The sequence below is a fragment of the Serinus canaria genome, chromosome 1, assembly GCF_022539315.1.
Source record: "Serinus canaria isolate serCan28SL12 chromosome 1, serCan2020, whole genome shotgun sequence".
Classification (NCBI taxonomy): domain Eukaryota; kingdom Metazoa; phylum Chordata; class Aves; order Passeriformes; family Fringillidae; genus Serinus; species Serinus canaria.
The window spans coordinates 112,526,996-112,539,911 of NC_066313.1; the positions used below are offsets into that span (position 1 = coordinate 112,526,996).

The 12,916-nt window shown below is 53.0% G+C and overlaps 1 protein-coding gene across 1 annotated transcript in view; it reads right to left on the reverse strand.

Annotated features, from left to right (window-relative positions):
• Positions 1–3,997, reverse strand: part of SIM2 (SIM bHLH transcription factor 2) — a 56,169-nt gene extending 52,172 nt beyond the window's left edge. The window contains exon 1 of the mRNA XM_050976794.1: positions 3,056–3,997. Coding sequence (XP_050832751.1) covers positions 3,056–3,230 — 175 coding nt within the window. The 5' untranslated portion in view covers positions 3,231–3,997. The remainder of the gene's footprint in view (positions 1–3,055) is intronic.
• Positions 3,998–12,916: the final 8,919 nt, after the last annotated feature.

Below are 12,916 nucleotides of genomic sequence, written 5' to 3' on the forward strand. Positions count from 1 at the left end.
ATACATTCGCGGCCAGGTTTAAATGGGGACCGAAGACTGTGAATATTCCTAGTAATTTCTATTGTCTGCCTCTCGGAATAAGGGAGGTCTGAGATCTACCGCTCGGTCACTTTATTCAGATTATTTTGTATTGCGTACATTGTATTTTGGATCAGATATTAATTAGCTGGCTCCCATCCGGTTGAAACAACCATAAATGTCCAATTTCATAATCGGTTTTGGACACTGCCTCGGGGATGGGGGAGGGAGAGGGTGACGATTTCACCAGTCTGCCGTAACCGGGGGGCAGAGAATCGCAGTTTTTAAACGTGGTTCATTCTCGCCTCTTTTTCCTTCACGAGCTCCTTTCCAAAATAAAAATAATAATAAGAATAAAAAAAATACTGACAGCGGAGGCAGAAGACGAATCGTGGTGTATTTTTGTTCTACAGCAACAAAGCCGTGGCAACAACAACAACAAAAAAAAAAAAAAACCAAAAAAAAAAACCAAAAAAAAAAAAAAACAAACCGAAAACACGAGAGAAGAGGGTTTTAGCGGGAGGCTGGAGGCTGCTGTGTCCTGACTTTAACTCCTGAATCTCAAGGTCGCCGCGGTACCGCGGGGCACAATCTGGGATTTCGGAGCCCGAACTTGTCCCTGCAGGGCTGGCGCTGCGGGGGCGAAAGGAGCCGGGGTAAAAAATCCCCTTAGGCTCTCGCTCCTTGGGGTCTGAGCGGGTTCGGTCCGTCTGCAGGAAAAGCCCGGCCGGGCTGAGCAGGAACCTCGTCCCAAGCCCTGTCGGGATCAGCCACCTCGTTGAGAGGCTCAAACTTGTCCTAAACTAGGTGTGGAAATCAGGGGGTGAGCCCTCCACCGAGGGGTTTAAAAACACAACTTTCTTTTTCTTTCTCTCTCTCTTTCCCTTCAGTCTAGACGGAGCTGGAAGCCAGGTCTGCCCCTGAACAGCGTTTCTGGCCGTGCTGGCCCCAGTTAGTCCGGGCCTAGCACGCATCTGGTGGCGTCTCAGTCCTGTCCCCCCCACCCTGTCACCCCTTTGAGCCCCAGAGGGTGACGGCTGGGGCAGCCCGGGTGCTGCTACGTGCCCACCTGCATTTCACTGCCCGGGACCCTTCGGGTCCAGCCCTCGCCATGGGGCTCTTCCCCCATGTCTGGCTGGCCCAGGATTTCAGCTGGGACGCCTTTCCCGGACTCTTTCCCCTCCCAGTAAAGCCAACTGGAAACCAGTAGCCAAGTGTGAGGAGGGGGGAGGGAGGACGGACAGAAGGACGGACGGATGGGGACTCCCCCTTCCCCTCCTTCCACGGGCAAATCCCGAGGGAGAGGGAAGTTCGGGTGATGCGGGACTGTGTGGAAGAAACCCCCCCCTAAAAAAATCCTTCTGCAGCCACTTCTGCCCGGCTCCCCCCTTTCCTCTGCGCCCTCCCAGGCACTAAACGCAGGGCTCGGGGACCGGAGGAGGTAATTCCCCCGGCCTGTCATCCCTGGATGCAAAGCTTTGGTTTTAAATGTATTTCCAGCCGTACTTAAGACGATGAAAGATCAGGAATTCGCTGTATGCATTTAAACGTTGCCCTTAATAAGCAGAGTGTGCAGGAAGCGCACGCCCGGCCTGTTTAGGGAAGACAGACACATAAAACACACCCGAGCTGTGGGTATAAACCTGCTCTCGGGCTCGTCTCGTTGCTCTTGAGGATCTGCAGGGCTGGAAAAGCCCGGGACGCATCCAGCAGCATCTCGAAACGTGCCGCTTTTCCTCCCTCCTAAATCAAAGGCCTTCGGGGGCATGTTGGCCAGGCACGGCCGGCGAGTGACCCCCCTCCCCACCACCACCGCTCCCCTCGAAATTACGACGCTCTATTTCTCATGGGGAAATTTCCCGGTGGGGAATAATGGCTGGAAAATGCGGCCGAGCAGCGCCTCGCTCCCCTCGCTGGCTCCACCAAAGGAGCCCTGGCTTCCCATAATAGCACGGCTGCTCCGTGCTCCCGAAATTTCTGAATTAAATGGCCACGACGGTAAGCTTTGCTCGGGTTGGGAGGGGGTTTTTTTCCCCGCTCTCCCCCTATTTCATTTTTGGTTGTGTTTTTCTTTTTAGCCTTTTAATAAAGCTCCTTAGAAACAGCGCCGGAGAGCAGACCTTCCCCTGCGGAATTTGCTAATTCCTTCACCCTGCTCCCAGTCCGGAGAGGCACAAACAAATGACAAAGCGGGGCTGCTGGGCTTTATTTAGCCACCCGCAGGCACTGCCCAGCGCTTCATTCCGCCGCTCGCAGCAGCTCCGCGGCCGCACCGACAGCACGGGCGGCTCCCCACGGTCCCCGGCCCGCAGCCTCTCCTCTCCCCGGGCGGCCCCAAGGGCTCTCGGGGGAAGGCAGGAGCCTCCCGAGGGAATGATTTCCCCCAAACCCTGCTGGATTGGTGCCGGGCCTCGCTGCTGGGTGGCCCCGAGAAGAGCCACGGGAGCCGCAGCCCCGGCCGGGGAGCAGCGGGGTCCGGGCCGGGCTGGGCTCGGCTTCTCCTTCCCCGCTCTCCTCGGCCCCGGGAGAAGCCGCAGGGCCTCGCTGAGGAGCGGCCGCGCCTTCATTCCCAGCCTGCTTCCCTGGCTCCAGAGAACTCCAACCAAAACAAAATAATAATAACAACCACACAGGGGTTTTTTTTTCCCCCAGAGGCCGTGCCCGGACGGGGAGCGCCGTGCCCAGGGGCCATCCCCGGGAGCCGGGCGGGCTCCTCCGGGGCTGCACACACGAACCGAGCCCGCTTTCATCGGGACGGGACCCCCGAGCCACCGGAGCTGAAGCCGAGGAGGAGGAGGAGAAAGGGGGGATGAAGCGGCCGGCTCTGCCTCCCACCGCCGCCGGGCTTGGGGCAGACGGGCTCATTCCCAGCCCGCTTTTCCCTCAATCCCCCTTGGCTCGCTCACCCCATTCTGAGCCCCCTGCGGGCATCCCCTCCCTCCTGCCAGGGCGCTGATGGGGTCGTGCCCACCCCAGCACCCCCGGCCCCTCTCTCCCCGTCCCTCCCGGGCTCCCGGAGCTCCGGGGCTGCTTTTACCTTCGGGAAAGACGGCTCGCATTTTCAGGTAGCTGGTGGTGAGGCGGATGATGGACGCCTTGTCCAGCTGCGAGGTGATGGCCGAGGGCAGGGGCAGGAGTTTGGCCAGTTCGTAGAATTCTCCATTTTCTTTTTCCCTTCTAGTCTTTGCCGCGTTCTTGGATTTTTCCTTCATCGCGACTGCTGCAAGGCGGAGATGTCACTGGCATATTAGACCCGGTTCTTCCGAATGGCAGGAGGCATGGATTCCGACGGCTGAGTTAGTATTTTCGTTTTAGGAAGGCAATTTACCCAAATCGAATAATTAATAATAATAATAATAAACGAAAGGGGGGAAAAAAGACAAGAAGGGGAGGGAAAAATAAAGCTAAACGAACACGAAGAGAAATGGTGCGAGGAGGGGGGAGGCGATCTCTGAGCTACAAGCAGGACAGGAAAGCCGCTCGGAGAAGGCAGTTCTGCTCTGCCCCTGCAGCAGCGAGGGCTCCGAAAGCCAGGCTGAAAGACCCACGGCAACCTCCGTCCTCTGCGTGCAGCTGGGAATCGGATCTTGATCTTCTCCTCAATGGGGAGCAAACCGCCGGGTCCCCTTCACCCAACGATTTCTTCTACTCAATCCTGCCCCATTCAAAAATAATAATTAAAAAAAAAAAAAAAAAAGAAAAAGAAAAATAGAGCGTCCGTGCAAGAAATCATTGGGCTAAGCAGGCTGAACCATTTTTGGACATTTTGTCTCTCAAGAGAAGAAGAAAAAAAGAAAAGAAAAAGGAAACCGAACGACGGCGCTGCTCGTAGAACGAAGTGCAAAACGAGCTGGTCCCGGAGATGCCGAGGACACGACGAGCTCCCCGCTGAACCAAAGTCAAAGCCGGTGACTGCGGCGGCAGCTGATGGCTGGAGTGCTCCGGGATCAGGGGATCAGCGGCTCTGCTTCCCCTCTGCCTCTCCCCTCCGGGCTGGCTCCCGCGGCCGAAGGGCGCTGCTGCTCCTCCCGTGCCCGAGGGGCTCCGGCAGCGCCGGGGCTGCGGGGCCGCCGAGCCCCGCGGGGGCTGCGGGGACTGCGGGGCTGCTCCTGCCGCTGCGGCCGCTGCGCCCGGCTCCAAATGTGCTTCTCATGCGGAGTCAAATTAAAGGATCCGTTTTCCTCGGGACCAGTGCCACTTCAGCGTTGTCTCTTTCCAAACAAGTCCGAGCGCTGGCAGAGGCGCGGCATTGATTTCACTGATTTTGTTGCTTTTATTTATTGGTTTGGTTGTTTTTTTTTTTTTTCCCTTTTAAAGAAAAAGAATTTCAAACATAGGAGTCTTTCCTCTCTCTATTTTTTTTTTTTTTGTTTCTTGTTTATTTGTCACGTATTTCAAGAGCGAAGCGGTAGCTCTTTAGCAGAGACATGCCTTTCAAAGGCAAGGGGAGGGCTTGCTACATTCACCTCCCGCAATTCGGCAAGGATCGAAGGTAAAATTCCCCTCCTCTCGGAAATCGCAGCCGCCACGCTCCTCGTCTGAAAGCACCGATATGTCCGCTCTTTTTTTTTTTTTTTTTTCCTTTTCTTTCCTCGCCTTTTTTATTTATTTATTTATTTTTTTCCCAGGGGCAGAAGGAGCTCTGAAGTGGACCTCTCGGTTAATTCTTTAGCAAAGGCTGCAGAAAGCCAGGAGAGCCTCAAGAGGGGAGGGGATAATGTATCCGTGACGTGTCCTCCCGCGCAGCGCCCTCCGAGGGACCCAAATCCAGCGGAGCCAGCTCAGAGCCGCAATTAGCACTTGCGGGGGGACGGGAGGCCGGCCCGGGGGGAGCCGGGGGCGGGGGCCGCCGCTGGGGCAACCCCAGCCCGCTCCCGGCCGAGCCCCTTGCCCCTCGCTGCCCTTCTCGGTGACCCCGAGGGGGCCTTGTCGCCCCGGCCGGGGCTCAGCTGCCCGCGGGAGGGGACACGGGGGGTGTGGGGCCGTGACACGCGTGGGGCCCTTCCCCAGCCCCGGGAAATCACCCGAGAGCTTCCCGCGTTGTTGTGGGTCTGGGTAAAGCGTACCTGGACACACGCACAGGTACGCGTGGCTCGGATAGACGCGGCGCTCATTTATGTGTGTAATGGCCATTTTACACATTTATACACAAATATATTCACACGTTCCCCTGGCACACGCCGAGGAGGGGGCCGAGCTCCGGCGGAGCCGCCCCGCCGGCAGCCGCTGCTCATCAGCCCCCGCCGGGCTCCGCTGACCGGGGCTTAACCCCGGAGCTGCCGGAGCAGCGCTCGGGAAGAGACGAAGCGAATGAGGAAGATGCCGGGACCCCCGGGACCCCTCCCTCGGATAGCTTGTCACTAAACCCCTGCCTGTGTCCCTCGTCATGTCCCGAGTGAGGGAATTAAGCCCAGCTCGGGCAGGATTGAGCCCTGCCCGGCCGGGTTTAACCCGACGGGAGCCCTTGAGCAGCCTTTGGGGACACCAACACCAGCATGGGGACACAGCCCCAGTCCCCTGAGCCACCCGGGGCACGCGTGGGGGTTAAAGCATCGAGGAGAGGAGAGGAAGGAGGGACAAGGAGGGACAAGGAGGGACAAGGAGGGACAAGGAGGGACCGGCGAGACGCGGCTCCACATCCCGAGGGGGATGGGAGACACAATGCCCGGGTCCTTCAGGTTAATCCCCGCGGGAGGCCTGGCTCGGCGGGCCAGCGCGTTTGCTGGAGCTCGCCCGGGCCTCTGAATTATCCCACGAGAGCAGCGAGAGCCCGGCCCGGCCACACCGAGGGAGAGACCGAGCTCTTCAACCTGCCCGGGCCACCGGGATGGCGAGCGGGGACCCTGCGGTACCTCCGGCCGGAGATGTGGGGCGAGCAGCGGGCGAGAGGAGCCCTGAAGGGTTCCAGGACTGCCCCAAATGGCCCCAAATGGCCCCAAATCCATCCCCTCCTGGTCAGGTACCGGCCCTTGGCCCGGGACAGCGGCTTCTGCAGGGAATGGGTGGGAATTAGGTTGGATTTAGGCTCGCAGGTCAAGGAAAGCTGAGCGAAAGCCGAAATGTGCCCCGTTTATCCCTCCCGCGCTGCCCTTTTTACCCTCAAAATCGGGGAAAACAGCACCCCGCGCCCTCCTCTATGGGGACAGCTCTCCTGGGCACGGTGGAGATGCCAGATTTAACCCACCGCTGTATTTTTATTTTCATTTTAACTGAAACGTGTTCCGGCTGGGACTTTTTGCGGAGCAAAACAAACGAAAATTAATTTAAGGGGGGAAAAAAAACCCCAACAACAACAAAAATACCAAAACCGAAAAACCAAAACCAGCCGTCGAAAAGAAACTTCAGCTTTTCGGGGAAATTCTCAAAATTCAATGCAACCTCCGCCCGCCGCCGAAACTGGACGTATGAGCAGAGGTAAAAAAAAAAAATTATATATATATCGGGGAAAATATTTTATTTATATATGGATATATTTGTTTTTTGCGGAATATTAGCTGTATATCAAGGCAGGTCCTAACGGGTCGGTTTCAATGAGCTCCGTGATCGCTAATCCTGAAGAGGAATTTTTGTGGGACATTTCCGTGTCCTGTGAACAAAACATAGAGACAAACGACGGGGTGGCAAAGGAAAGAGTGAGGGGAGCGTGTTGTACTTCCAAAAAATTGCGGTGCTTTGGGGAAAGGGCAGATTTGCCGATGTTTTCAACAGAATCCCGACAGAAAAAGAGAAAATCAAGGGTGGCCCAAATCTATCGAGGTGGATTCGCTGTGTGCAGCTCGGTGAGCCCGAGGTGGCTGCGGAGACTTCCCTGTCACCCTTTTCCTAAAAATCTCCTCGTCGGGAGGAAAATAAATCAGGAGAATAAATAAAACAATTTATAACTGAAATGTTCCGATCGTGTTTTCCTTGTTGTGGAATCCTGCAGCGGGCGCGCACAAACCCCACTCTTATTTAACAACATTTTCCTTTTGCCTGGAGGGGAAAACCCCCCAAAAGGGAGAGAGTTTCTTTCCCAGGTGAGCTGCGTGACAAAGGAACATTTCCAACATTTTCCCTTTTTTTAATTTTTGGGTTTTTTTCCTTGTCAGGTTTTCAACTGGAGACGGAAAACAGAGAGGAAAACGAGAGGTGAGAACAACCCCATGCACACCAAACCAACTCTTTTGGCAGCTCCCTTGTGCGGGTGGCTGCCCCGTGTCTGAGTGGCCACGGGGACAAGCCCGAGCCTCCAAGGGAGGGGGTCCAACACCTTTTTTTGGGGCAATTTCACATCTTTCAGGCGCGGGGGCGGCACCTCCGGCACCACTCCCTTCTCATCCCTGCCCCTCCCGGGACCCCAAGGAATTCCCAGGGCCGCTCCAGCCGAGGTTTCCAGGGAAAGGCAGCAAGACGGAGGTTGCCATCCCCTGAAAGTGTCCCTTAAAGTGCCACTCTTGCCCCAAAAAATCTTGGCAGCACCGGGATTTTGGTATTGGTGGAGTTTTCCTTTTTTTTTTTGGCGGAGTTTTCCTTTTTCTCTTTTTTTTCCCCTCCTCGGTGGAGGCTGGGGAGGAAATTGAGGCTGCGGAGCCGAGCACAGAGCGGGGCTTAACTTTAGTCTGATGTGCTTAGCTGAAGTATGAACTGTGAGAAATCCCACCAAGTTCCACAGGAAAGAAAATACCGTCAGATATTTGAACATTTCCAGTCTGCACCATCAGCACCGCTGGCAGCCCGAGGAGCAGCAGCGCTGATGGTCCCCGGAGGAATCCCCCGGATTTTTTTTCCCTGTAACTACCGCTCCCAAGTGTGGCTGTACACACACAGCCGCTCACACACGCAAATCCTATAAATGCTAATAAAACAGATTCCTCGGGATTTGTTTAACTTGCCCCGGCACCGCCGTCCCATATTGATATTCAGCGGGGTTACTGGTGCGCCTGAGGATTACTGGTGAAGTGGAAGATTTTGGGATCAAGCTTCTAGGGTGCCGTGTCCCTCCAGACAAGGTGGGAGCCATAAACACTGGCGATGGGATGGACTCGAAGGGAATCCTTGAAAGGGGAAAGAAGGAATCTCGGAGCTGGAATGATGGAACTATGCAGAATGGAGGCCTCCGGCTGCAGGGGATCGTTTTCAGCTCCTTTCTGGAAGCTGTATCGCTGCTATTGTCCAACCTTTGCCGGCCACATGGGACACGTTTGGCAATAGGACAGAAAATTATTTCTACTGGGCATGAACTGGAAATATCCAGCTGGGGCATGGATCCCATTTCTAATCAGGGTGGAGGGAAGGAAATCTCGAGGCTCTTTCTTGTTGCTCAGACAGCATTTGGGAGGGGGGGGGCGGGTTGTCAAAAGCTCCTACCCGGAAAAAATACAGCTGTTTAAAAATGAAATAAGGGTTGTGGGGTCTTTTTTTCACCTTTCCAACTTGTGTAAGCGGGGTTTTATTTGCTGTCCTTGCTGCAGAAGGGGGTGCAGGCTGTGTGTGCTGTGCAGTGACAGCACCGGCGTGCAGCTCAGCGGGAGCTGTCACACTTGATGGACTGATCCAAATGGATGATATTTGCAAAAAATACGCCCAAGTTAAAAACTCTCAGCGCTCATGTTCGGGTCAGGTTTTCAATTTCAGTTTTCTAAGGAGAATAAAGTTGTTTTGTTAAGGTCAACTCGATTTTTTTTTTTTCCCCCCTCCACGACCGGAGCTGGAATTCGATGAATTTTCCGAAAGCATTTTCATAGGGCTCTGATAATTGGTATTAATTATGACACCCAAAGTTTCGTGACCAAACATTTGCTGCTGCTAATACAAGCTGCAAACCACATTTCTTTCAAGCATGGGAGATAGTTTAAAAGGCAAAAGCTGGGAATAGGAGAGGGAGTGTATCAATCAGGGAGAGGAAGCTTCTTGGCTGGGGAAACTGGAAAAAACCTAGTGGGAAAAGCACACACTGGATCATTTTTACTCTATCTGTCTGAAATCCTTTGAACATTCTAAAAAGCCAATGTGAGTATTTTTATTTACTTTTTCAAAGCCCTGCTCAGAGATTTGTTTTCTCAGTGGTCCTTGGCTTTATATGAGCAGTGTGACTAATCTAGTGGAGATGAATAATGGATCTGTGAGGAATAGAGGAATTCTGATCCAAAAACATTTCTCTTTTTTTTTTTTGGTGGTATTTTATGCTGCTTGGCATTCAGTACATTATATAATGACTGTCAGGAGGACTTTGGTAAAACTTGATGGTAAAGTTTATAAATACTTTAGTCATGATTTAGAAATGATGGATGGAAAATGTTATTTATGCATAATGCTATTTATGCCTAATTATGTGATGTTTTACTCTGTTCTGAGCACAGTCATGAGCAAATGAATGTGCTGTCATTAACAACTGCACCTTTGATTTCTAAAGAGGTTTTTTACCATGGACAGACAGAGAAATTTAAGTAAAGAAAGAGCTTTTCACAAGGGACTGGAGCAGAGGGGCAGGGAGGGGATGGAGAGGGAAAGCAGAAAATTCTGGCCAAGGTCATTTTTGGGAACTCAAGACCTCAGCCCTGCAAATGGACCTGGATCAGCCCAATCTCCAAGGCAGGAGCTGGAAACAGCGTGGAATTCCCAGAGTGCAGCCTCAACAAGGCAGGAAAAATTCTGGGAATAGAGGGAAGGGAAAGGGGAAAGGGGAAAGGGAAAGGGGAAGGGGAAAGGAAAAGGGGAAAGGAAAAAAAGGGGAAAGAAAAAGGAGAAAGGAAAAAAAGGTGGAAAGTAAAAGGGGAAAGGAAAAAAGGGGAAGGGAAAGGGGAAAGAAAAGGGGAAAGGAAAGGGGAAAGGAAAAAAAGGGGAAAGGAAAAGGTGGAAAGGAAAAAAAGGGGAAGGGAAAGGGGAAAGAAAAGGGGAAAGGAAAGGGGAAAGGAAAGGAAAAGTTTCCATCTTGGTGCCATCAGGCTGATTGGGAGGTTCTGGTATGGGAAGAGTGAAAATTCACCCCTAGAGGAACTTGCTGCTTTTCCTCCTGGTTGTTTCCAGCTTTTCTTGCCTTCTTTCTTCAATCAGGGTTCATATCACCAAGGTTTCCATGTTCTGTTTTGGGAGTTTGGGATGGGTTCAGTCTTACCTCAACAAGGATGACCCGAGTTCAGTCTCTGTCACCCTGGGAAAGGCACCCACAAGATGCTGCTCCCTAAAATGATCTGTTTGGCCTCTGGGTGCTGATCCTGAAATGTGAACCTCAAACCCCAAGGAATTAGTGAGGAATACACAGTGCAAGGGCTGAGAGCTTCTCCCTCTCCACTTCCAACTCGTTTTACACACAAAACCACTGGGATAAGGAATATCCAGGCTCAGCTCCCTCCTTTGTCCCAGGAGGTTCAAGCACGGCCTCTCTTGGTGGCCGGGCCCTGCCTGGGTGCTGGACAGCCACCAAAGCCACTCTGCCACCCCCTCCTGGGCTGGACACGGCAGAGGAAATGTCATGGAAGGCTCCTGGGTTGAGGAAAGGACAGGGAGAACGCTCAGGAATTGCTGTCACAGGCAAAGCAGGCTTGACTTGGGGAAAAATTCATGTATTTCCAGTCCAACCAGGGCAGGATAAGGAGAAATAAAAGATGGTCTTGAAAAATACCTTTACCTACCCCTCTCTTCTTCCTGGGCTCAAAATGCTCTTGATTCCTTCCAGTGGCTCAGGGGGAGCTCCTGATGGAGCTTTCCCCATGGGGTCAGTCCTGCAGGAACTGATCCCATTTCCATGGGGTCAGTGCTTCAGGAACTGCTCCCTTTTTTCCTGGGGTCAGTCCTTTAGGAATTGATCCCTTTTCCATGGGGTCAGTGCTTCAGGAACTGCTCCCTTTTTTCCTGGGGCCAATCCTTCGGGGATTTCTCCCTTTTCCATGGTGTTAGTCCTTCAGGAATTGATCCCTTTTCCATGGGGTCAGTCCTTCAGGAATTTCTCCCATTTCCATGGGGTCAGTGCTTCAGGAACTGCTCCCTTTTTTCCTGGGGTCAGTCCTTTAGGAATTGATCTCATTTCCATGGGGTCAGTCCCTCAGGAACTGCTCCCTTTTTCCATGGGGTCAGTCCTGCAGGAACTGATCCTTTTATCCATGGGGTCAGTCCTTCAGGAATTGATCCCTTTTCCCATGGGGTCAGTCCCTCAGGAACTGCTCCAGCATGGGACCATTTACACGTGGGGTCAATCCTTCAGGAACTGCTCCAGGTAGATCCCTTTTTTTTTTTTTGATAATAAGAAATAAAAAGTTGGTCTTAAAAAACACCTTTTCCCCACCCCTCTCTTCTTCCTGCCCTCAGAATGCTCTTGATTCCCTCCAGTGGCTCAGGGCCAGCTCCTGATGGAGCTTTCCCCGGGGGTCAGTCCTGCAGGAACTGATCCCATTTCCATGAGGTCATTCCTTCAGGAATTTCTCCCATTTCCATGGGGTCAGTCCTGCAGGAACTGCTCCAGGTGGATCCCTTTTCCCATGGGGTCATTCCTTCAGGAACTGATCCCATTTCCATGGGGCCACTCCCTCAGGAATTTCTCCCTTTTCCATGGGGTCAGTCCTGTAGGAACTGCTCCAGGTGGATCCCTTTTCCCATGGGGTCAGTCCTGTAGGAATTGCTCCCTTTTCCATGGGGTCAGTCCCTCAGGAACTGCTTCAACTTCCATGGGGTCAGTCCTGCAGGAATTTCTCCCTTTTCCATGGGGTTATTCCTTCTGGAACTGCTCCAACTTCCATGGGGTCAATCCCTCAGGAACTGCTCCAATTTCCATGGGGCCATACCTTCAGGAATTTCTCCCTTTCCCATGGGGTCAGTCCTGCAGGAACTGCTCCCTTTTCCCATGGGGTCATTCCTTCAGGAATTTCTGCCTTTCCCATGAGGTCATTCCTTCAGGAATTTCTCCCTTTCCGATGGGGCCATTCCTTCAGGAATTTCTCCCTTTCCCATGGGGTCAATCCCTCAGGAACTGCTTCAACTTCCATGGGGCCATTCCTTCAGGGATTTCTCCCTTTCCCATAGGGCCATTCCTGTAGGAACTGCTCCCTTTTCCATGGGGTTATTCCTTCTGGAACTGCTCCAACTTCCATGGGGTCATTCCTGCAGGAATTGATCCCTTTCCCATGGGGTCAGTGCTTCAGAAACTGCTCTCTTTATCCATGGGGTCATTCCTTCAGGAATTTCTCCCTTTTCCATGGGGTCGTTCCTGCAGGAACTGCTCCCTTTTCCCATGGGGTCATTCCTGGAGGAACTCCTCCAGTGTGGGTCCTTTCCATGGGATCAGTCCTTCAGGAACTGCTCCAGGTGGATCCCTTTTCCCATGGGGTCATTCTTTCAGGATTTTCTCCTTTTCCCATGGGGTCAGTCCTGCAGGAATTTCTCCCTTTCCCATGGGGTTATTCCTTCTGGAACTGCTCCAAATTCCATGGGGTCAGTCCTGCAGGAATTTCTCCCTTTCCCATGGGGTTATTCCTTCTGGAACTGCTCCAGCTTCCATGGGGTCAGTCCTCCAGGAATTGCTCCAGGTGGATCCTTTTTCCATGGGGTCATTCCTTCAGGAATTGATCCAACTTCCATAGGGTCACTCCCTCAGGAATTTCTCCCTTTCCCATGAGGTCATCCTGCAGGGATTTCTCCCTTTCCCATGGGGTCTTCCTTCAGGAATTTCTCCCTTTCCCATGGGGTCATTCCTGCAGGAGCTGCTCCAGCCTGGGGCTCCTGAGGGCTCACAGATCCTACCAGCAAACCTGCTCCAGTGTGGGCTCCTCTCTCCACCATTTTTTTGTGGAAAAGATGGAGATTAAAATTTGAGATCCCTCAAAAACAACTGAACTTTGCCCTCAGTTCATCAATTCCGGGTCACTCGCAGGAAAATGAGGGAAAATGCTGTTCTGAACCAGATTTGGAGCTTGAACTCTGCTTTCTT